At 34.3% G+C, this 24,782-nt stretch overlaps 1 protein-coding gene across 1 annotated transcript in view; it reads right to left on the bottom strand.

The window, feature by feature from the left end:
• N4BP2 (NEDD4 binding protein 2) overlaps positions 1–24,063 on the bottom strand; it is a 48,656-nt gene extending 24,593 nt beyond the window's left edge. Inside the window, exons 1-9 of the mRNA XM_063107853.1 lie at positions 23,976–24,063; positions 21,410–22,556; positions 19,163–19,287; positions 16,388–16,476; positions 10,883–10,959; positions 6,438–6,593; positions 2,529–4,909; positions 1,823–1,908; positions 1,241–1,286 (exon numbers count right to left, since the gene is read on the bottom strand). Coding sequence (XP_062963923.1) covers positions 1,241–1,286; positions 1,823–1,908; positions 2,529–4,909; positions 6,438–6,593; positions 10,883–10,959; positions 16,388–16,476; positions 19,163–19,287; positions 21,410–22,545 — 4,096 coding nt within the window. The 5' untranslated portion in view covers positions 22,546–22,556; positions 23,976–24,063. The remainder of the gene's footprint in view (positions 1–1,240; positions 1,287–1,822; positions 1,909–2,528; positions 4,910–6,437; positions 6,594–10,882; positions 10,960–16,387; positions 16,477–19,162; positions 19,288–21,409; positions 22,557–23,975) is intronic.
• Positions 24,064–24,782: the final 719 nt, after the last annotated feature.

The following is a 24,782-nucleotide window of genomic DNA, read 5'->3' as shown; positions in this document are numbered from 1 at the left end:
TGCTACATCTATCTACTGTGGAGAGTCCAAGGAAATATGGCTTTTTACTTTTCAGTTTGTAAATATAACACAACTCTGAAAGTTCAAAATACAACTTCACATAATTGCAAGCAAGAAAGATATATGTAAACATAGGAATATTTCAAGTGAGTAATGATTTGGGTATAATCGTAAACCAACTCAATGCTTCCCACTCTTTTTTCAAATCATATCAACACACAAAAAACGGTAACACTTGTAAACAGAGGAAGTTACAGCCAGCTGTAAGTGAGCAACTAGAACAGCTCTGGTCAGCTCTGTCCAGCCTCTCCAAGGACTGAGAGGATCAATATTTTGGCAAACCTATAACAAACTGGAGGCACACAACAGACTGAGCAAATTATATTCAAAATAAGGAACTGAAGATTCTAAGAAGTTTGCAATAACAGAATTTAATGTGTAACACTTCAGCATCTCTAAAGGATATGCTGATATATTCCTTTGCTTTCCTGGAGAGTGAAAAAACGGCAGATAATGGCATTCATACAAGCATGATATCCTTTGACGAGCTCTATCTCTCAAACAGCTTAGCTCTTGAAGCTACAACATGAACACAGGTCTGAACTAAAGCAGATCCTAAAAATCTTCAAACTGGAGCTCCATGTCTTGCTCCCAGTGCAGACTGGACTAAAGAGGCACCTAAAGGAACCCATGCACAAGAGGAAGACCCTTATTAACAGGCCTGCCACCCTGCAGTAATTACTGAAGACAGTGCTATCTAAGAGAGGTTATGTGCAATGAAATATTTTTTAAGCTAGAAGGATGTACCTAAAAAAAAGGTTGATTTTTATTCTCTAATATTAACATCAATAAAGATTTTAAATAACCAGGTAACATTTCAACAACACTCTTGATCAAACATATGAACACTTTATTGCTCTCAAACCAAAACAGATTTCTTTCAGGCAGAGCAAAACCTTAACAGAAAACACTTTTACTATATGTAGTAGAGCACTCCTTAGGTATTCCACAGCACTCATGAAAGTTAAATATATATGATAGGGGCTTTTTTTCTCTTTTAAGTTTTACTTTATATCAATATTAAATGTTAAATATTCTTAAAGAACTTTTATTTGCAAATCAAACTTTATAGGTAACATATTTTCTGTTTAAATATATTTAGAATTAGTTAAAATTCACAAACCCACACCAAGTTTTAACCTTAAGACAAGAACATTAGAAGCAAAAATATGTACTTTACCTTGCAAAAACTTGCCACTGGATACCTCTTCTTGTCTTTGGCGCTCCTAAACACAAATGCAGAGCAGGGGATTGGCATTGGCAAAGGACAAAGTTATATTATTTTTCTCTAGAAATCATTTTCTCCTTGAATAACTGTAAATCATTCTTACTAAATCTAAGTAAAACAATAAAACCAGATTGACAAAATTATAAAGTATGCCTACATCTATATATTTTTCCACTTATAGAGCTCTTATGCTGTTTTCTAAAAAACTGTTCTTGAAATTTAATCAATCAGCATTGTGGTCTTTAATTTAGGGAGGAAAAAATTCACTACGACTTTTTTCCTTAAAAAGAAAAAAAAAAAATCAACAATCACAATGAGCTCCATCACTAATTATATAATCGGGCCAATTTGGAATTATCTAAAATACTGGAAAGAGGAAAAAAAAATCAGTAATCTATTAGCTGGCAAAATTTCATTCTTTCTCAAAGTCAAAATTCAATAGAACTCTTTCACATAATATGGTAGATTTTATTGAAAAGCAAAGGTGACAAAATGGATACAAAGGGAGCTCTTTATAAAAAGAAGCCTACCAACCATTACGGATTCTTTCCATTTCTCATGAATCACTTTAGCCAGATTCAAATCTATGTGAACCACACAATCCTCAACTGTTAGAGACCCTTGTGAGGGGGGGAAAAAGAAAAGAAAATATAGTCATTACTCATTATCCATTTGCAGAAAATGTATTCAAGCACTTTATGCATCACAAAACTAATTTGTATTATTAATCACTAACTTATGTTTCTATTTACTAAATCTCTTGGAATTTTATGTTATATGCCATTGTTTTCGTACTTCTTGACTGGTGCAATTATACTAAGCTTCACAATAAATTTCTTATTCATTTCCATTAGTTTAACTTATTAATTTCTATTAGTCAAGACTTTTCAATAAGTATGTTCTAAGAAATTAATCTTGCCTTAAATGTATCTGGAATAGGAACCAAGAATAAAAAAAGGTTCATCTTTACTAGTGAGTATACAACTTTCAATATAAGAGAAAACTTTCAACATATGCACAGGATGAATACGAACTCCATATACATATTCTCTATTTCTTCAAATTAAATTTTTTAAAATCTTCTAGAAACATGCTAAAAATAAGTTACTATATGAAGTTAGACAATACAAACTACTTTTACATTTCAGTTAACCTATGAAATAATTTTATAATTTAAATAGAACCCTCAATATTCTGTTCATACAAAGACAAATATATAGATAATTTATTATTTCCTTACCTGAATCAATACCAACAGGACCAAATAATTCATTGAGTTGAAAAGCCAGTTCAGGGGGTAATGCCAGTTCCAGACAGTCTATGGTCAGAGATTTGGCCACCACTGGTGCGGGATTCAGTATCTCACTTTTATCTTCTTCACTAACTCCAGCTGACAAACTATTCTCTGCCATTAGAATTTTCTCCATTTCTTGTTCATCTTCATTCATAAGCTCTTCTGTGTTTGGAAATTTCACATAATCCTTTGGAAGATTTTCATTGTTCTTTATTTCAAAAGAGTCATTAAAATCAATTTTTTCATTTAATTCAAGATTCGAAGTACTCGAAACAGAGTTTAAAACATCAGACAAATTTAAAGAAGAATGTACACTGTCTCCAGTTTCTGTGGCTACTACATTCTTCTCCATTTCACTCACATTTTTAGGGATGGTAGCTTTTAGAATATTTGGAAAAGACTGCTTAATGCCATACAAACCTGAAAGTTCTGCCTGACTCTTAGAAAGTGCTTCGTTATTATTCTTTACATCTATAGCAGCATGAGAAAATATTCTTGTTATTAATCCAGGTTCTTCAGGACTTATAGCTCTTATTTCTGCCTGCTCTGAGTTTTCCTCGTCTGCATCACAGGTAGACTGTGCATTAGTGTTACTGATAACAATTCCATGGCTAAACTCTGGCAGAGAGGGATTAGAATCCTCTAAAGTTCCTCTTTGGCTAATAACTTCTTTCAAATTCAAGCCCAGAGAAAGTGGTCCAATTTGTGAGTCATCGTATGACTTTTGGAAATTCTCAAATTCAGTATCCTCACATAATTTAGTTTCAGAATCCAACAAAAGGCTTGTGGCCCAAATAATATCTTTATTACACCTCTCATATAAGTCTTTTAGGGCTTCTAATGAAAAGGATCCAAACAGTTTACAAAGAATATTAAGATTTTCAGATTCATCAGCACTGGTAAGCTCACTTTCTTCAACATATGTGCTTTTATCATACATTACCCTATATGGAATTGTTTCTTGAACATCTGATTTTGTGTTAATGTTGAAAGCTTTCGGCTTAAATCCATTTAATCTTCCTGTTAATACTTTCAAAGAATCTGAAACACTAATTTTATTCTTTTCTACTTTCCATAAGAGTGCAAAATCCTGTGGTTCAGTCTGGGTACACATGACTACTTCTAGTCTAGGGACACCTTCAGGTAGTCCCTCTGGAAATTCCGCTAAAGTTTGTTGTCCTACTAGTCCAGGAGTAGTTGGTGCACAATTGGTAAAATTAAGAGGCAATGTGTGTTCCCCATAAATCTTTTTATTTAAACATGTCTGATTCTCATGGGTCATTTCACTGGGTAGCATTTCAGAACTTCCTAGAGTGGAGCTACCCAATGTTGTTAGTTTTTTAGGGCTTGTGCCCCAACAGGCCTCATGTGCTGTGTACAAGGATATTTCATTCATATTGTCATTAGTTCCAAATTCTAGGTTGGGTTCATTTAAACCAGGCTTTGGCATTCTTGATCTGTGCTCTCTCTGAACTAAAGAATCAGATGAAGGCCAGTCACCCACAATGCTGAATGAGTTTTTTTCATTATTTTTATAAGTTTCATATCTATAGCTACTGAGGAACTCTGAAACATCACACTGTGACTTCTTGTCATCCTCTACACTCTCATGTGGAGATCCTCGTTGCTGGATACGATCTATATTCACAGATACACTATTATCTAATACTTCGCATGACTGAGGATAACTATAGTTTTTGTCACTTTGTACAGATGATGCTTTTTCAGTTTTTCGGTTCCTTTTTGTCCTCTGACCAATAGTCTTATCAACTGGCCAGTCACCAACAAAATTTGATAGCTCTTGTCTTGGGAACTTTTCCAAACCTGATTTGCTTTTTTGTTTCCCAAAGGCTTTTTTCTTTACTGTTGCTCCTTCTTCCAATATTTCACCAGGTGAAGATTTTTCATATTGAAGTGGTACAGTACTTGCATGATCATAGTCTTCCTGATCATTTTCACCATAACAAATACTTGGTGATACTCCCTCTACAGAACTATCTGCATCGGTTCTATTATACTCTTTTTCAGACACCATTTCTACTTGCTCTTTTTTGCTTTTGTCTGTTGCTCGTACTTTGCTTTCAGAGTCAGAAAAATAAATGTGTGGAGCTTCCTCAACAAAAGCACTCTGAGTGTTTTGATTCATACCACTTAATTCTTTTCCTCCTTTGTTTAAATCTGCATCAGGGAGATACTTTACATTCTCAGATAACACAGCTTCTTTAATCACTTCAAGATTCTTCTCTTCAATTAACTCTAGGTGCTTCAAAGAGGAGGATAAAACATTATCTTCTTTTTCAGAGGTAATATCTTCATTGACTCTTGGGCTGTAAGATGTTTTTTAAAAGTATCATAAGGAAGTCTCTTAATGTTGGCATTAATACTATGATTTAAATTAAAGAAGCATTCAACTGAAAGACAGGGCACTTAACATTTATTGTTGAGAATTCTAGAAATAAACTAGGTCAAAACTGTAAAAGCTACCTTGATTTTTCCCTAATGCACCATGAACACTTTCCTGTTGCAACCCCAATACCTAGCACAATGCTTGGCATATACGAAGCAAACTTTTTTTTTTTTTGACAGTTGGCCAGTAAGGGGATCCAAACCCTTGACTTTGGTGTTAACCAAGTGAACTAACCAGCCAGCCCTCAAACTTTTTTTGAATTGAATAGCAAACATGAGATTTTCAGTTTAGGTGTTTATTATGCATTAAGTATTAAAGTTAAGACTCTGAATTTGTTCCCAGGAGAAGACACCACCTATCTGGCTTCTTTCTGACCTATTTATGCTTAGCATATGTAAAACTAGGTCTGCCTCTACAATACCTATCTGTCATTTGCTACAGAGGAAGCTCTGTTTATAAAGTCGCAAAACACCAGCCAACATGATTTGCATAATTAAGAGAACAGAGAACGGGGGAAAGAGCTCTCATTTGAGATGCCCCTTGTGAAGTTTTTTAAAACCATCCTCAACATTAATTTCAGATCCAGAGCCCTTCTGCCTAACCATTATACTTTCAACTTCAGTAAATTTTCCTTATTCAATTTGTCAATTCATCTTCCTTTCTTCCTTTCTTCCAGGAGTTCTCAAAGTCCCAACTCTCCCATGAAGCCCTCCTAACATTAACTGAGTTTTCTGTTACAAAGCTTTGGGATTTGACCCCAGGAAGTACAGCTCTAGAGTCCATGCTCTTAACCACTCTGCAGCACTGCTTCTCAATAAAAAAAAAAAAGCGTTTAAGAATTTTCTCTTTCCAACTTCTAACTCCTTTTTAACCGAGCGTCTCCAACCCTTACCATCATAAAATATGGGCAATTCAGACGTCTACATATATTTAGTTTCTTCTTTATTCATTTATTTATCCAATTGTTTACGTGTCTTAAATGCTTCACAGAATCAGTACTATCCTGGATTGCAAACTTCTAGAAGGTTATCACTTGTATTACTTAGTAAAAGTATATCATTAATAATTAAGAGAGTATTTTCACTAAAATCTAAGAAAATTAAGAAGTGCTGTGAATAAATACAAAAAAATAACAGCAAGGAGATAAGGTTAATACCAGAATAGCAGAGGACATTACATAAAAAAGGGAGGAGTATTCATAGTATAATCATGGACACATAAAATCCTGAAGTCAATGAAAAAACTCTAATGTCACCTCTCATAAGAACTTTTACTTCTCTTGCTAATTATATACATCCCACTTCAGGTAAGACTTTACCTAAACTCTTAAAAATTTTTAGTCTACCTTACTTTTAAAGTTAATTAGCAGTGATCTCACAAGCTCCAAAATTATCATATTTTTAAAAATTATGTTTCAAGTATTTTCTACATAAGGCATTTTAACCTACCTAGTACTTCTGTCCTCACAAGAATATGCACACAACTCAATACGTTCAATTTTCTCTGGAACCGAAGAACTCATGATTATTGGTACTGAAACAAAACGTTGATAGTGTTCTAACATTCTTGTTATTTTTTCTTTGCTTATCCCATGAATATTACGCCTAAAAATTCCAGGAGATAAAAGGATAGAAGAAATATTGGTAATTAAGTTTAAAGAAATCAGAACATGTAATGTCCAGGAAACAAATGATATATTCCTAATTCATAACAGTAACAAAGCTGGTTTATTATGACACAATATATACTATTTGGCTCTGTCATTTCATTCAGCATTTCTTACTCATGTCATACAACCTTTTCCAAACGCCCTTCACCAATTTGGAGAAAACCAGCAGGTCCCAGTAACTTTAAAAGAAACTGTTTTCAAGCTATGCAAAAAAACTCCTAAGCATATGACCACCATTTCAAGGCTTTAATTAATTATTAACTAGCAAACAAAATCACACTTAAGCCAGTAAGGCAGGCTAGATGTTTTAAAGGGCCTTCCTGTTACAATAAAACTAGATCCCAAGTGAATTAAAACAAACATATGTTTTAATGCATTTTAACTGCAAACAAACAAAAAAATTCCTAGTATTTGAAGTCTCTGGATGGAAAAATATGAGGTTTGTTGTTTGTGCTTTCACTCATAGTAGTTTATTTCACAGTGTGCTTTTGTTTGTGAGCTCGTATTTGGTTGAACTTAGACCTTAAACTGGGGAAGCTTTCATTCATACGGCATCTGGATTTGCATGTGCCAGGAGGCCAGATGGTATGCTTTAGTCCCTCAAAGGTCTTGACTTAATGAAAACATCTCAGTTGCAACTCTCCTATCGTGGATTAAATTCAAAGCTTTGTGTCTGGATCCCAGTGCTAATATTAGCATTTGCCACTTGGGCAAATCTGGCTTTCATATTTACCTACCTCAATCTTGTCTGGTTTCAGATCACAAGAGAAGCAAAGAAACAGAAAATATGAAAGAGAGGTTAAAGGAGACATAGACATAGAGGACAGGTAAAAAGGTCTAGTAGTATACATCTAATCCGAGTCCCAGAAAGAAAAGAGTGCATGGGACAGAAGTAATTTAAAGAAAATTGCTGAGAATTTTCCAGAACTGATGAAAGACACCACTCCCCAGATTTAACAAGCCCAGCAAATCCCAAACAAGATAAAAAATTAAGAAACCCACAACTAGAAACACAGTACTAAAACTGTCATTCACCAAAGACAAAGAGATGATATTAAATGAACCAGAAATTTTTTTTAATTTTTAAAAACTAGTCATATACAAAGGAACCAACAATTGGAATGACAGCTGATTTTAACAACAGTGATAATGGAAGTCAGAAGAGAGCTAAATGTTACCTTCAATAACAAAATAACTGTCAGTCTAGAATATATACATCCAGCAAAAATATCATCTTACAAGAATGAGGGCAATAAAAGAATCTGCAGATTTAAAAAAAAAGTTTGACACCAAGCAGGCCTTTAAAGAAAATTCTAAAAGATGGACGTCAGGCAGAAGGAAATTCCCAGGTGAAAGGTCTATGATGAAAGAAAAAATGAAGTACAAAGCAATAACTACATGAGTAAGCGACAACAAACACTGTATATTCTGGACAATGAGAGCATGTAAGTTGGAAGGGAGGTACTATCAGAGATAAAATGTTTTAAAATCCTTGTACAGTATTTGTGAGGAGGAATGCTAAGAAAATGGTTTAACTTTAAAGTTTGCATGATAAACTTGTAAGGTAACCACTAAAAGAATAAAAATAATATATATAATTTCCAAATTAGTCAAGAAGGAAAAAACTAAGAAAATTTGAATTCAATCAATAAAAATAAAATCCAAAATAAGGCATGATAGGAGAAAAAAATTCAACTGTATGATTCTCTGTAATAGAACAATTACAGGAAAAGCGAGATAAGTAGAAAGCACAGAGTGAGACAGTAAGAAACAAGATCAATTTTTATATGAATAACCAAAATATCCATAAAAGAACTACGTTTATCAGTTAAAAGCCAAGGGGGACAGAGTGGATTTTTTAAAACTCAAACAAAGTGGTTTCAAGAGATATACCTGAACATAAGGATATTTAAAGGACTAAAGTAAAAGTATGGAAAAAGGAATAACACTCAAATACTAACTAAAAGGAAGCTGGTAGAGTTCTATTAATATTAGACAAATTAAACTTTATAAAAAGGATTACTATTAAAGACAAAAAAAGTCACCAGAAAGGTTAAAAAGTTTCAATTAATTAGAGTAATATAAAAATCTTAAGCTTGCATGTACTTCAAAAAATACCCTCCAAATATATAAAGCAGAACTTTAGGCAGAACTATAAGGAGAAACTGACATGTTCAACACAGTAGAGGGAGATTTCAAAACACCTCTCTCATGGTGGGAGATTTCACCATCCTCTCTCAAATATTAATCCATCGGGCAGATTAAAAAAAACTAGTAAAAGTTATAGGAGATGTGAGCAACAGAATTAGTTAGCATGATTTAATACATACATTAACAAGCTGTAACCAGTATATATTCTTACCAAGCAAACATGAAACATTTATAAAAAATTGACAACTAGGCCATAAAACATCTTAAAAATATCAGAGAATTAGTATTACACAAACCACACAATCTGACTTACTGCAGTCAAGTTTGAAACCAATTTTTAAAAAAAGATAAAACACCCATCTGTTCAGAAATTTGAAAACACAGTTCTAAATAATCAAAGAATTAATAAAATTAATCACAGTGTAAATTAGAAAGTATATAATGACAAAAAGAAAGTATTCAAAATTCTGGGAGCAACTAAAGTAGTACACAGGAAAATCTATAGCATCAAATGCTCATATTAGACAATGACCTAAACCTTCAGGTAAAGAAGTTTAAAAAAACAAAAGAATAAACAAAGAAGAGTAGATTTTTTTAAAAAACAAAGAATGTAGAATAAAGAGAAACAAATAAATTAAACATAAGACAAACTTACAATAGAGACCAACCAAGCAAAGAGTTATTTGAAAAAGCTAATTTTAAAATCTGATCTCTAGTAAGAATAATCAAGAAAAAAAGAAGATAATGAAAACACATTAGGATTGAAAAAAGGAACTTAACTGTTAACACAGCAGAGATATAATGGTAAGAGAATATTACAATTGTTTTAACGAAGTCTTTATTAAGACTTAAATTTGAAAACTTTGGTGTAATGGCAAAATTTCAACTGAACCTCCTTAGAAAGAAAACACCAGATCCAGACAATTTTATATGCAAATTTTAACAAACATTCAAATTCAGATAAACACAAAAAAGAGAAAAAGAAGAGATACTTCTCAATTAATTTTATGAACCTAAAACTATGATATCAAAAAGTCAGACAATGCAGGTCAAAGAAGGAAAAACTGTAAGCCAATCTCACTCATTTACACAGATGCAAAAATCCTAAATGGAATATTAGAAAACCAACTCCAGTAATGTATCAAAAGGATAATAAAAAGGAATTAAATAGTGATACATGCTACAATATGAATGAATGTTGAAAACATTATGCTAACTGAAAGATGCCAGACATAAAATGCCACATATTGTATTATTCCATTTATATGCAATGTCCAGAACAGGAAAATCCATAAAGAGAAAAAAACAGTTAAGTGGTTGCCAAGAGGAAGGTTGAATTGGGAGTAACTGCTAGCAGATATGGGGTTTCTTTTTGAGGGGATGGAAATGACCTGAAAGTAGATAGTGGTTATGACTGCACAACATTGTGAATATACTAAAATTGGGTTGTCCTTTAGTTAGTATTAAAATTAGCTATAATGACCAAGAAAAAAAACAGTCTAGCAAAAATTAACCTAGGGCTATCTCTAAGGGAATACAGAGGACAAAGCAAAACACATTGTGTGTCTGTGCCCTGAGTAACATTTTTATTCGAGTCAAGCAACCAAATAAGGTATAACCTTGGAAGGTGTTGGTGGGAAGGGAGTGAAGTACCTGGACAGCTGGATATTTGCTACCTTTTTCGTCTCTACCTCCTTATCACCTTCTAGTATTCTATGTCACTATGCAGCTATAATAATTTGTCTCTCCCAGTAGCACAGGGTTCAAGTGTGCCAAATCCTAGGTTTTGTTCTAGTCTCAGATATTAATGTATTATTAAAAGGTAATAAAGTACTGACTATATGAGGTAACTGGCATTTTTCTGACTGTGAATTTTAGAAACAACAAGATACAAATTTCATAAAACTGGAAAAAAACTCATATGCAAAACAAAATTTGTTAGCAATTTTTAAGTGACAAAGCTGCAATAGAATCAATTTTGTTTTCATTCATCATTTGTAAGAGGAAAAAAATCTAGATAAACTTTCTATCACTCATAAAATAAGAAACATGTTAGTTACATCCAAGCTTTACCTTGCAAGTTCCTTTGGTTTGAACTTCCACCATGTATCCGGTTCCCGGAAAAGGACTTTATATTTATGTTTTTGAGACTATATACAAAAAAGAGAAAAACATTCAAAATAATTATTTCCATGAAATTAAATCCATTGTTTTCAAACTCATAGCATGTTAAAAGTGAAAGAACCTAAAACATTGTCTAATCTTGATGGGTGTGTAAAAATGGTAAAATACCCAATCTCTTTGACCCAGCAATTAACTTCCAAAAACTCACGCTAATGATAAATATTTAAATAAGAGCACCAAGACATCTAGCTCACCATTATTTGTAATAGCAAAAGAACAGAAATAACTCCGTGGCTATTAATGTGGAACTTGCTAAATAAATAAAGGTACAACAATATGAAAATATATAGTAATGTTCTATTTTTATTTATTTATTTTATTTTATTTATTTATTTTTTTGTGTGTGACCGGTAAGGGGATCGTAACCCTTGGCTTGGTGTTGCTCACACCGCGCTCAGCCAGTGCGCACCGGCCATCCCTATACAGGATCCGAACCCACGGCCTCAGCACTCCCAGCGCAGCACTCTCCCAAGTGAGCCACAGGGTTGGCCCTTTATTTATTTTTTTTTCAAGATGACTGGAAAGGGGATCTTAACCCTTGACTTGGTGTTGTCAGCACCACGCTCAGCCAGTGAGCTAACCAGCCATCCTTATATAGGATCCGAACCCGTGGCCTTGGTGTTATAGCACCACACTCTCCCGAGTGGGCCACAGGCTGGCCCACTATAGTAATTTTTTAAATTCTGCATGTGTTAGTGAGAGAAGTCTTTAAAATAAATTGTGAGAAAAAAATAAAATAAAATAAATCGTTAGGAAATTAAGATAAAAATTTTCACTTGGGTAAAAAAGGATTATTTACACAGTTATACATACATAGAAAACTTCTGGAAAGATTCTCAAAAATACTATCAAAAGCATCTGCCTCTAGGGAAGACGACTTTAGGCATTCTTTCTTACTGTTTGAATATTTTATCACATACATGACATGCATGACTTTTATAATTTTAAAACTATTTTAAATAATAGTTCATTGTATTTTTTAAAGCTCTATTATGGCAATAATCTAACAGCCAAGCCCTACACTTACACACTAGATCCTTCCCCTCTTTCCCACTCAAGGATAATTGAATTCAACAATTCCCTCTCCGAGGCATATTTTTTCCTCCCTCTTGAATCAGTCCCAGTTATTTCTCCCATCTTACTCTTGATTCCAATTCCCCTTCCAGCTATCTCCTCACTTCCCTGTTCCCTCCTGTCAGAAAATGTCTCAAAATTATTACTATCTTCTGACTCCAATTTCTCTCCTTCTATTCCCTCTTAAACCCACTCCAATTGGCTACTCCACTGAAACTGGGCATTAAAACAAGTAATTACTTCTACACTGAAAAATTCTATGCCTAATTCTCTGTCCTCTCTTACTGGACCCTCAGCACCATCTGACACAGTTCATCACTCCCTTATTCTTACTCTTTCTTCATTACACACTCTTGCTTTTTCTTCCTAACCCACTGGGCAGGTATTCTCAGTTTTTGGGTTTTTTTTTTTTCGCTAGTCCTTCCTTTTCATCCAGACCTCTGCTCACAATGGAGTGCCCCAGACTAAGACCTTGGTCCAACCCTCTTGATCTACACTCACTTCCTTAGAATATCATCCATATATTAATAACTCTCAAATATGTATCTTTAGCTATGAATTTGCTCCTGACCTCCAAACTCATAGATCCAACTACCTATTTAGCAAACTTAACATATCTAAACCTAAACTTCTGAAACCTATTATCCGACACCCACCCCAAAACTATTCTGTCTGAACTCTTCTCCACCTTAGCTAATGACGACTGCCAGTTACATGGATCAAAAACCAACCTTAGGGCTGGCCCTTGGCTCACTTGGAGAGTGTGGTGCTGATAACACCAAGGCCACGGGTTCGGATCCTATACAGGAATGGCCGGTTGGCTCACTTGGGAGAGCGTGGTGGTGACAACACCAAATCAAGGGTTAAGATCCCCTTATCGGTCATCTTTTAAAAAAAAAAAAAAAAAAACAATCTTGATGTCACACTTAACTCCTCTCTTTCTTTCACACATCAACCTAACAAGAAATTCAGTTGGCTTTACTTTCAAAATATATCCAAAATCTAATCACTATTCACCATCTTCACTGCTACCATGTTGATCTGAGCCACATGATCTTTCAATTACCACTACAGCCCTCTAATTGGTCTCCTAACTTCCACCCCTGCCTCCCAAGTCTATTCTCAAAACCTCTACAGTAATCCTGTCAGACGTCACTGCTCTGCTCAAAACCCTGTTATGAACTAAATGTCTGCATCTCCCCAAAATTCATATGTTGAAGCCCCACCACCCAATATGACTATTTGGAGATAGGGCCCTTATGGAAGTAATTAGGGTTAAATGAGGTCATAAGGGTGGGGACTTAATCCAATAGAATTAGTTAGTTTCCTTATAAGAAGAGACACCAGACAGCGCTCTGTCTCCCCTCTCAATGTGAGGACACAACAAGAAGGTGGACAGCCATCTGCAAGCCAAGAAGTGGGCCCTCACTAGAAACCAACCCTGAATGCACCTTGATCTGGGACTTCTAGCCTCCAGAACTGTGATAAAATTAATTTCTGTTGGGCTTTTTGGGGGGTTTTTTGCGGCTGGCTGGTAAGGGGATCTGAACCCTTGACCTTGGTGTTAGAAGGCTGTGCTCTTACCAACTGAGCTAACCAGCCAGTTGCTGTGGTATTTTGTTAGGGCACCCAGAGCAGACTAATACACACTGCATGTCAATCAAGGTAAAATCTAAAATCCTTACAGTGATCTGTGAGCCCTTACATAATTTGCCCTGCCATGTCCCCAATCCTCATTATATGTCTGACCTCATCTCCTGCTATTCATCCCTTTAGCTTTATGACAAGATGCCGAAAGTGGTCATTGTAATTTTCTGTCATTATTGACAGAAAAGTCCAAAAGTCAACTCAGACAACAATCTAGGAAGTGAGAGAATGCCCTGTAATGAGCCTACTCACTTCTATCTCCTCACTTCAGCACCAAATTTTGCCCAATTTATTCAAGGCCTGGCAACGGGGTAGGTGTCTAATTAATAAAAGGGACATCATGTAGCTCTTAGAATCAAATTCATTTTAAATGTGCACACACACATACACACACATGTACAGGGGATGGAGGGAAGAGGAGAGAATGTGAATTTAAAGACATGTTCATTGTTGGTGGGACTGCAAAATGGTGCAGCCTCTATGGAAAATGGTATGGAGGTTCCTTAAACAATTGCAAATAGATCTACCATACGACCCAGCCATCCCACTGTTGGGAATATACCCAGAGGAATGGAAATCATCAAGTCGAAGGTATACCTGTTCCCCAATGTTCATCGCAGCACTCTTTACAATAGCCAAGAGTTGGAACCAGCCCAAATGCCCATCATCAGATGAGTGGATACAGAAAATGTGGTACATCTACACAATGGAATACTACTCAGCTATAAAAACGAATGAAATACTGCCATTTGCAACAACATGGATGGACCTCGAGAGAATTATATTAAGTGAAACAAGTCAGGCACAGAAAGAGAAATACCACATGTTCTCACTTATTGGAGGGAGCTAAAAATTAATATATAAATTCACACACACACATACACACATACACACACAAACCGGGGGGGGGGGGGAAGAAGATATAACAACCACAATTATTTGAAGTTGATACAACAAACAAACAGAAAGGACATGGTTGGGGGGGAGGGGGGGAGGGAGAAGGGAGGGAGGTTTTGGTGATGGGGAGCATTAATCAGCTACAATGTATATCGACAAAATAAAATTATATGAGCAGTAAAAAAAAAAATAAATAAAAATAAAGACATGTTCAACTCCCATATGAACAGACAAATCTTAATAATATGGTATACTATTTGAGAGGATTCTGGCTAACTTAGGTAGAGCTGTATGACAGCGCACACAGGAAGCAATATATATATTTTAAAACAAAGTAATAAGTTTTGGGAGTTGCTACTAAGTGTACTCGACTGCCCCCAATTTATCCCAACTCACTACTTAGCAACTTCTGTAAATGACAGTGAAATGACAGACTGTTATCGCCTATCTATTCTACTCCCTGATAGCTCTCATTATCTTGCTACCAAAAGAAGTGAAAAGTGATCCCCTTTGTCTACAGCAATTCCTATATCTACTTCTTTACAAAGAAAAAATGAGTTTGGCACCATGTGATATGCAGGAATCCTTTATACTTACTTCTAAGCAGTATAGGGAAGAGCCAAGGAATCAATAACCAAAAAATAGTTTTATATTTTCAATTATTATATAAGAAAAACATCATAGAAGCCTGAAGGCTAAATGAAAATCAGGAACACAGCAATGTGAGGCTGTGTTTCTACACAGCAAAATAAAGTATTAAAGAACTTTCTAAGATGGCAGCAGGAAGCAAAGGAAGACCCATAGAGAGAAGTCATGTAAGGTTAAGGGGAAAGCATACCCCCATGGTGATGCAAATATATTAATCCAGAAAAATAGGAATTCCTAAGGCCAGAAAGCAAAACAAATTTCCACTCCCAAAGCACTAAAATCAAGTTTTTGTTTCCTCTATTGCCCCTGCTCAGCACTAAAATCTTACCTGCTCTCAAAGATTACATAATTTTCTTCAGAAAGGTGAAGAATCATACCTTCAAAATAGCACAAGTGTACTAGGCACAGCAAAGGAGGCAGAGTCTGGATGCGTTAAGGACATAAAATAGAAAGTACAGGGCTGGCCAGTTAGCTCAGTTGGTTAGAGCACAGTGTTATAACACTAAGGTTAAGGGTTCTGATCCCCATACCAACAAGCCACCAAAAAAAAAAAAAAAAAAGGAGAAGATACAACAATCACTCACTAAAGTAGCATAAATTACATTTCCATGTGCCAGGCATGTGCTAATGATATAGAATAAACAAAAAAAATACACATACTCACAAAAGCTTCATTTATCAATTTACTCAACGAATAATATAGTTACTATATGCCAAACAGAGTGCTATATACCCTGTAGATTTAATGATAAATAAAACAGCCCTACTCTCAAGAATATATAGATGGCCTAAACCAAATCAAGCCTCTCAGCCAATATCTGTGTGTACACACACATACACAGATTATAACTTAATGCCACATTTGCATAAAAGACACCAAAAAAACAAAAACAAACTCAGAATTTAAAAACTGAATCTCAGAATTTATAAATTGAATAAATTTAGCTTCATAGAAAAATTTAGCTATATTGTCACATTTCTCTCATTTTGCTAAATACCAAAGATAGCTCAATTACAGATAACTAAGATTCTGAAATTCTCAAGTGCTTGAGATTCACTTGTGTAATTAACATCCCCCAATAATTTCAAATCCACTACTATAAGCTTATGACAATTCATGGTACCAACCAAAGCAACATATGGCTTCATTTCCCATGCCTGTAGGTTTGTATTATCTATTATAATAGGAGATACCTTCTTCTCAAATGCTTCTTTTGCTGGAAAACACAACAGAAAAGAACAAATCATTTTTAATAACAATATTAAGTATTACCTTCATTTTTTTAAAAAATCTGATCTTGTTTTCATAATTTGAGAATCACATACATGCTAATTTTACTTACTACTAGACTTCTAAATATCAGTTTTGAGGACATGAAAAAATTAAAGTACAGGGAAATATTGAATAATAATTACTAAAGTTACATAATAATCAGAGAATATATATCACACAAAAAGCAACATGGTATCCTGGATTAGATTCTGGAACAGAAAAGGTGAAAAAACTAAAATCCAAATAGAGTCTGAGTTTAATCCCTGTATTGGCCATCCACCAAAACAAAACAAAACGGTCAAATAGAGAACAAAGTTTGGAATTTAGTTAATAGTAACACACTGATGATTATTTCTTAGTTTTGACAAATGTACCATAGTTACATAAAATATTAACATGAGGGGGAAAGGAGTGAAGGGTACACAGAAGCTCTCTATAGTATCCTTGTAACTTTTCCACAAATCTAAAATTATTCTAAAATGAAGTTTAAAAACCAACAGAAAGCATAAATGGACAAACACCCACCCACACACAAAAATGTAGTGATTTCAAACAAAGAAAACATTATGATATACTGTTGTACAAGGTATTTTCTTATAAAACTACCTTTTTCCCCAAGGAATTAGACCATTCAGGAAATTAATGATATACTTCAACAAATAAGTCTTACAAGGAAGTTATGTGAAAGTTTTAAAAGTTCTGCCCAGTCTCTTACAATTCAGCAATGGAAAGACAAATAACCCAATTAAAAAATGGGCAAAGGGGCCAGTTGGCTCAGTTGGTTAGAGTGTGGTATTGTAACCCCAAGGTGAAGGGTCTGAATTCCTGTACCAGCCAGCCACCAAAAAAAAAAAAAAAAATGGGTAAACGATATGGACAGACACTTCTCCAAAGATACACGAATGGCCAATAAGCACACAACAAGATGTTCAACATCATTAGCCAGCCATCAGGGGAATGCAAATCAAAATCACAGTGAGATAAAACTTCACACCCACCAGAACAGCAGTAATTAAAAAGACAGATAATTTCACAAGTGTTGGTGAGGATGTGGAGAAATTGACACAGTGATGAACTGCTAGTGGAAACATAAAATGGCACAATTGCTTTGGAAAACAAACTTGGCAGTTCCTAAAAAGGTTAGACATAGACGTGTATGTTTATAGCAGCATTGTTCATAATAGCCAAAAAGTGGAATCAACCCAAATGTCCATCAACTGATAGATTAATAAATGTGGTATATCCATACAATGGAATACTATTCAGCCATAAAGTGAAATGAAGTATTGATACATGCTACCACATGAATGAACTTTGAACACATTATGCTAAGTCAAAGAAGCCAATCGCAACAGACCACCTATTTTATCATTCCATTTCTATGAAATGTCCAGAATAGGCAAACCTTAGAGAAAGTAGATAGGGGAGAAATGAGGAGTAACAGCTAGTGGATACAGAATTTTTCTGAGTGATAAAAATTGATCTAAAACTGATTGTGGCAATGGTTGTACAATTCTGAATAGCAAATTCTAAAAACCATTAAATTGCACAATTTAAATGAGTGAGTTGTATGGCACATACATTATATCTGAAAGTGGTTTAAAAAAGAGTCCTGCCTATTAACATATTATTGTTGTGGTTGTTGCTGTTATAACAGCATGTTGAGCAAGTGCTAAGCATTTTTCATTTTCATTTAACCTTTACAACAATCCTGGGAGTTATACATTATTATCCCCCTTTTCAGATGAAGACTGGGACTTGTAGAGTATATATAACATGCACAAGATCACAGAGCCTAACTGGCAAATTCAAGGCTGATCTTCACCACCACATCGTACTGCTTCCTTTATTCTTAACTGTGTTGGTATTCTCATATTCCTGAGTTCTCACTTTAACTTCTAGTTCAAGAAAGAATATATAAAAATTTAACAGTTTTTGAAGATTGTCTGAAGATGGCAAATTCAAGAACCGCCTTCATAGTGCATTTATTATTTTAAAAAGGTTAAGTAAGATATTGTCTATATGTCTTAAGAATTCTCCATATAAAATTCAAATTACGTAAATGAACATTTAATGATAAAACCATCTTCAATGAATAGATAGTTGTACTAATAAAGAAACTAAGGTTTTACCTATAATCTCCCTCCCTGCATATTCAGTTTTAAGAAAGCCATTTTTACTCTCACACACTGTTCTCCATAAAAATTAAACCAATCTAGGGAAGACCAATGGTTAATGATGCAAATTCCATTTTAGGAAATAGGAACCAAAGCATACCAGAAAACTGTAACTTCTTTGAGCCACTGAGACCAAAGTAGAAAGTTAAGACTTACTTTCAACAAGATACTCATTGATTTAATAAAACTTAAATGTGCCATACAATGTTTTAAGCATCTTATAAAAATTAACTCTTTTAATCCTCATAACAACCCTATCAGACTACCTCTTTTACTTATTATGTACCATAAAAATTAATGTTAATTATAGTTATAATTTTATATATATTATATGTTGTATATAAAGTAATTATAAATTTTTAGAAGTTATACATCTCTCAAAATATGAATACTAAATGAATTTTTTCTTTATATTATGCTTAATATAACCCAGACTTTGATGTCTATTCTTACCACGATTCTGGTTCCATTCATGTGCTTCTCCTAAGTACTTTACATCAAACTGGTACTGTCCATTTATGTAAAAATAATCATCAGAACTAAGAATGACTCCATTTGGGTTATCCTCTTGCAAAGTCCTGTGAATGATAAGTGGAATGATTTTCATTAATTTTTCTTCTAAATTCTCTCTCCTAATTTTACAAAGTCATAATCCAAATAAAAAAATCAACTACTACTATTTAAAAGAGTAAGAATATTGTAATTTTCAAACACTGGAAATCCTCTAAGCAGAAGTTCAATTCCAAAAAACCAACCTAAGGCAGGTTTATTTAACTTTATGTAAACTATTATTCAGAAACTTTTTTTAATGTTATAAAGACCTTGTCCCTTAAGTATAAAGGTTCAATGATTAGCAAATTTTTATTTATCAAAAAAACCTGGTAATTAAAAATGGCTCAGAACTCTGACACAGGCATCCCCCTCACATGATCATTTGATCCACAATGATACTTCACTCACTCTAAGTAGGTCATTTGAAGGCAGGCAGGTACTAAGATAGAACTAATATTCAAGAGGCTGGCCAGTTAGCTCAGTTGGTTAGAGAGTGGTGTTATAACACCAGGTCAAGGGTTTGGATGCCTGTGCCAGCCAGTAGCCAAAAAAGGGGGAACTAATATGCAAAAGTAGTCCAAAACTCTTTGCATGCTGCTATAAATTCAATGAGTACGCCAAAAACATCCAAAAATATAATGGCAATATATTAATAATTTACTCTGTTAAATAAAATTATACAGGGCTGGCTGGTTATCTCAGTTGGTTGCAGTGCAGTATTGATAACACCAAAGTCAAGAGTTTAGATCCCCATACCAGTCAGCCACCAAAAAAAAATAAATAAACAAACTTAAGATAATTTTGTATGTGTAGGTTTTTTTCCTTGACATCTTTCTTTCCTGATTCTGGAACTTATCATCTACATATCTGGGATACATACAAAAACTAAGCAAATAAAATCCACAGAAACATTACATTGCTCTCATTCTTGATCACTTGTAAAATATCTTTTATCCTCTCTTCCTAAAATATGTATAAATATATCTAAAGCTAAAACCGTATCTTTGGAATTTAATTTTTATTAACATCTATTAAGTGCCACGCACTGTGTTAGGCATTAAGCACACAACGATGAGCAAAAAAGACAAAATTCTTGCACTGATAAATCCTATGTTCTAGACAATGCTTACTTGATCCCGATTCCTATGTGTATCCTCTTTTATCTTTTAAACTTTCCCTTCTCTGATACTTCCTTTTTTCCTTTTAACATGTCTGTATCTCAGTTATCTGAAAAAACTGTAACTGCACTTCAGGACCCCTTTCAATAATCACCCAATTCTCTCCTTCCCTTAACTACTCCATTCCCCACGTAGCTATAAATATTCACTAAGACGAGATATACCCAGGATCGAATAGAAAAGACCCAGCTAAGAACAGAAGAGGGCTAACAGTTATAAGGAAGGGAAAAAAAAAACTAGCAAATAAAATATATTAGGTAAAAAAATCTTCTGGAATTTAAAGGCTAAGGGACTACGAAGACAATACTCTAAGGAATGCCACTGTAAACATAACAAAGCTGACTCTAACCCTGACTGTCTCCCAGAGCAAGGCATCCACAACCTACCTTAACTACAAAAAGGACATAGATGGATATGTGAGATCAAATAATTGAGGATATTGTATTTTGTGACAAATAAATCACTGAAAATTTGAAGTTCTCTGACTACTAGTATTCATCCCTCTCTTCTCTCAAATCACACATCTCTAAAAGCATTATTTAACAACATACTATAATCCCAAATTTCCAACTACCAGTAGAATTCATGTATTTGAGACTTCCATTCTATGAATTCAAAATCAAATATGGCTATTTAACTCTACCAAAGTTGAACTCATCTGGCTCCCACTCAAATTAGCTCTCTTCCACATAAAGCTATTTCTGCTGATTTCAATACCTCACAATCTTGGAATCATCTTTAATTCTTTCCTCTATTCATCTCAAAAAGATATTTTGAAATGAAAGAATTCAATAAAAACTTCTGGAGAAAACAGTGCTATTTGCTACAAACTTAGAAAAATTTAGTAGTAAGAAAACATTTTAGGGGTCACTAAACATCTCCATTAAGCAAAGCATTTTGCATATTCGCAACTATCTATCTGTTCAGATTCATACATTATACTTTTTAAAAACTCAATTAAACATCATACCTTGCCAAAAAAGATTTTCCTGATCCAGGAAGCCCTCTGAGAAGAACAAGAACTAGTCCAATGTAAGATGTCTTCTTTCTTATAACCTGAGAAACTGGAGTTTCTTGTACTTGATAAGCACTTGTTCCCTCCTGATTTCTCCATACCTTTGTTGGGGAAGTGTGAGAAATAACTGAGGGTGGAAATGTATAGTTGACAGGTCTCCAGTGTGCAGCTGTGGTTACAATGGGAGCTACAAAGCCATGGTTTCCTTGAAAGAGGTCAAAAGCAGAAATCATTGGATTCCACAGTGGCGGAGGTGGAGGAGGAGGCAGCAGTAAAGGGAGAGGGGTAAGTACTGGGCAGTAATTCACATCCTTCACCTTTGGTGGCAGTTCAGGATGTTTGTGCGGCTTGAAATTAAATCCTTCGGAAGGTACAAACACATCAGAGACGGATGTAGATTTCTGATCCCCACCTGTATCTGGTAAATCAAGCTCTGGAAGGTTTAAAAGAGCCTGAGGTTCGCTGGCATCCAAATCTGCAGGAGCTTGAGAGAACTGTGCCTCAACACATTCAGATTCTAAAAGTTCTTTCTGATCTTGATTGAAATTGCTACAACCCACAATAGAGTCACTTGCTAGATTTAAAGAACTACTGAGAAGAGATTCTTCTGGGTAGTTACCTTCCAAAGTCAATGTTTTATCCTTCATAAAACGTTTGGATTCATTCACATCTGAATGTGAAGGTAATGGGTTTGAACTTAATGTAGACGCAGAATTCTCTAAATTTTCATTGTTCAAATCCACATTTTGTGTAGAAAGAATGGGAGTCATACTACCTGAATCTGAATTTATAAACTCACTCGGGTCATTAAAACTATTAACGTCTTGCAAAGGCAAAAATGAAAACACTTGGTCATCAGGAGAAGAATTCAATTTCTCAAAAGCATTCTGTATTAAGGAATCCAAGTCTTCAGTTAGCTGCATGTCCAAAAACGAATCCATTTTTGAATCTTCACTCTCTTCTTCAGGAGGATGCTTTTCCATTATTTCACTTCCTGCTGCACTTACATGGGTCTCAGAAGCAGCAGAGCTTTGTGAAGACGATTCTTCTATCTTGGCATCAGTGGCAGATAACTCTAATAGACAATCCATGGCATTGTCAACTGTACAACAACAACAAGAATAACAGCAACAACAATATACATATACTGAAAAAAGTTAAGATACAATTTTCTTAAAATCCAGATTTTGCATGGAAGGGAATATAGAGAAAGTTATAATATTCAAGTCATTTTTTTAAATTAATATTTTACTAACATACCAAAGTCTGTATTCGTGAAAAGTTTGAATGATAAGAGACGTGCAATATTGTTCTTCAAGACAAATGATAATAAAGTAGGCTAATAAACTATAAAGTAAACATTTTTGGATGAATTTATTGAGTAAACATATGAATATCTGTAATTCTATGTGTTAGGGTTATTTATAAAAGTCTAAAGCCAGCTGATTTATTCAACAAATACTTACCTACTGCATGTCCTTTTAAGTATTTTATGTATTCTCCTAATAAATCTAATTTATTTATATGGTCCATGTCATGAATTCCACTTAATACAAAAAATATTTATGAGCATGTACTATGTATAGAACATACTTTGTACAAAGATGAATAAGACATAATCTTTACTACACTCAAAGGATTTTGCAGTCTAATGGAGAAAATTAAATATAACTACATTAGAAGACAATTACGTTATAATATAATACAGATTAAATAATGCACATTTTTGATAACATAAATGCCATAGCAGTGTATAGGAGAATAAGTAAAGATTTCACATAAAGTGATCTGTGAACATGGACTTGAAGATTAAAAAGCAACTTGCCAGACACAAGAGGTTTAAAAGGTAAAGCCAGGCTTGAAAATGCAAAGCATGTTTAAGTGTTAAGAGAAGTTGGTTGGAGTATGGTCACACAGTGCAATACATGGTGAATAAGAGGAGATCAAACTAGACAGGGAGATTGGGTGAAATTGGGGAGGGTCCTGTATGTCATACTAAAAAACATTAATTTTATTTTCTAGGGGAACTTGAAGGAAAATTACCAGTCATATCATTTGGGCTAGAAGCTTTATTATACACATCACCTCACTGAATCCTCAAATAATATTATGAGGTATATTATTCCTAGCAAACAGATGAAGAAAATGAAGTTCAAAAAGTACATTAACTTGGCTCAAGTCACACAGATAGACAGAGCTAGGACTGGTGTGTCTGCCTCCAATGCTGAGCTCTTTCTGTTACAACACAAATAGAGAGCCATTAGAATTTTTAGGCATTTAAAATGTGAGGTTTTTTGTTTTTTTGGTTTTTGCTTATTTTATGTTTGTGCTTTGTCTTGTTTTGTTTTAAGGAAGATAAATCTGGAAACAGCACAGCACAGTAGGTAAAAGCTCTGGACTAGAGTCAGAACACCGGCATTTAAATCCCTACTTGCTGGCTATGACACTTTGAACAAGTGAGTTAACTTCCTCTAAGCCTTAACTTTCTTATTTGCAATATGGGGATAATAAAAGTACCTACCTCATAGGTTGCTGTGAGGATTAAATGAGAAAATCCATGAAAAAGTGCTGTGCACAAGGACTGGCACCTAGCAAGCACCCAATTAATGTTCCCTTAAGAAGAAAAAAAAAGAGGGATTGGAGGGGCAAGCCTAGCAGAGACCAAGTAGGAGATCATAGCAATACTACAAAGGCTAGAAGCTCTAAAAAAGGAAAAAAGGAAAAAAAAAAAAAAAAAAAAAAAAGAAAGCAAACATAGGAAGTATTTCAATGAAAAAATGTACATGATAGAAAAAACAGAAGATCAGCTAAAAAAATTAACATGGATATAATGAAAAACAGCAGTAAGTAAAAATAAATAAAAGATCAAGAAAGACAGGTTATGACAAAAAAAGAAAAGTCCTTACACAGATGGTTAGGAAAAATTAAAACCAATGTATGAAAGCAATGAAAAAAAACATGAATGAACGGTCTACATAAGAATAATTAATGAACATCATGTACAAAAATGTTCAACAATCCTCTTTATTAAAAAAACACAAATTAAAAGGTGTGATTTTATTCCTATTAAAATCTTAAAATAATACTACGCAATGCTAAAAAGGCTGTGGTAAAGCCACTGATAGGTGGTATTACAAATCAGCACCTGTTATTTGTTGATAAGCAAATCAGCAGTATGTTTCCAAGAGCTGAAAACTGTTCTTATCCTGTGACACAAGAAAATAAAACTCTGAAACTAAGAAAAAAAAGCCAAAAAAGGAAAACGTTATTTTTACCAAAATGTTCTCTGCAATTATTCATGAAAAATGGATATAACTAAGAAGTCAGT

The sequence above is a fragment of the Cynocephalus volans genome, chromosome 9 (genome assembly GCF_027409185.1).
Source record: "Cynocephalus volans isolate mCynVol1 chromosome 9, mCynVol1.pri, whole genome shotgun sequence".
NCBI classification, from domain to species: domain Eukaryota; kingdom Metazoa; phylum Chordata; class Mammalia; order Dermoptera; family Cynocephalidae; genus Cynocephalus; species Cynocephalus volans.
This window is presented reverse-complemented; position numbering and strand designations above follow the sequence as displayed.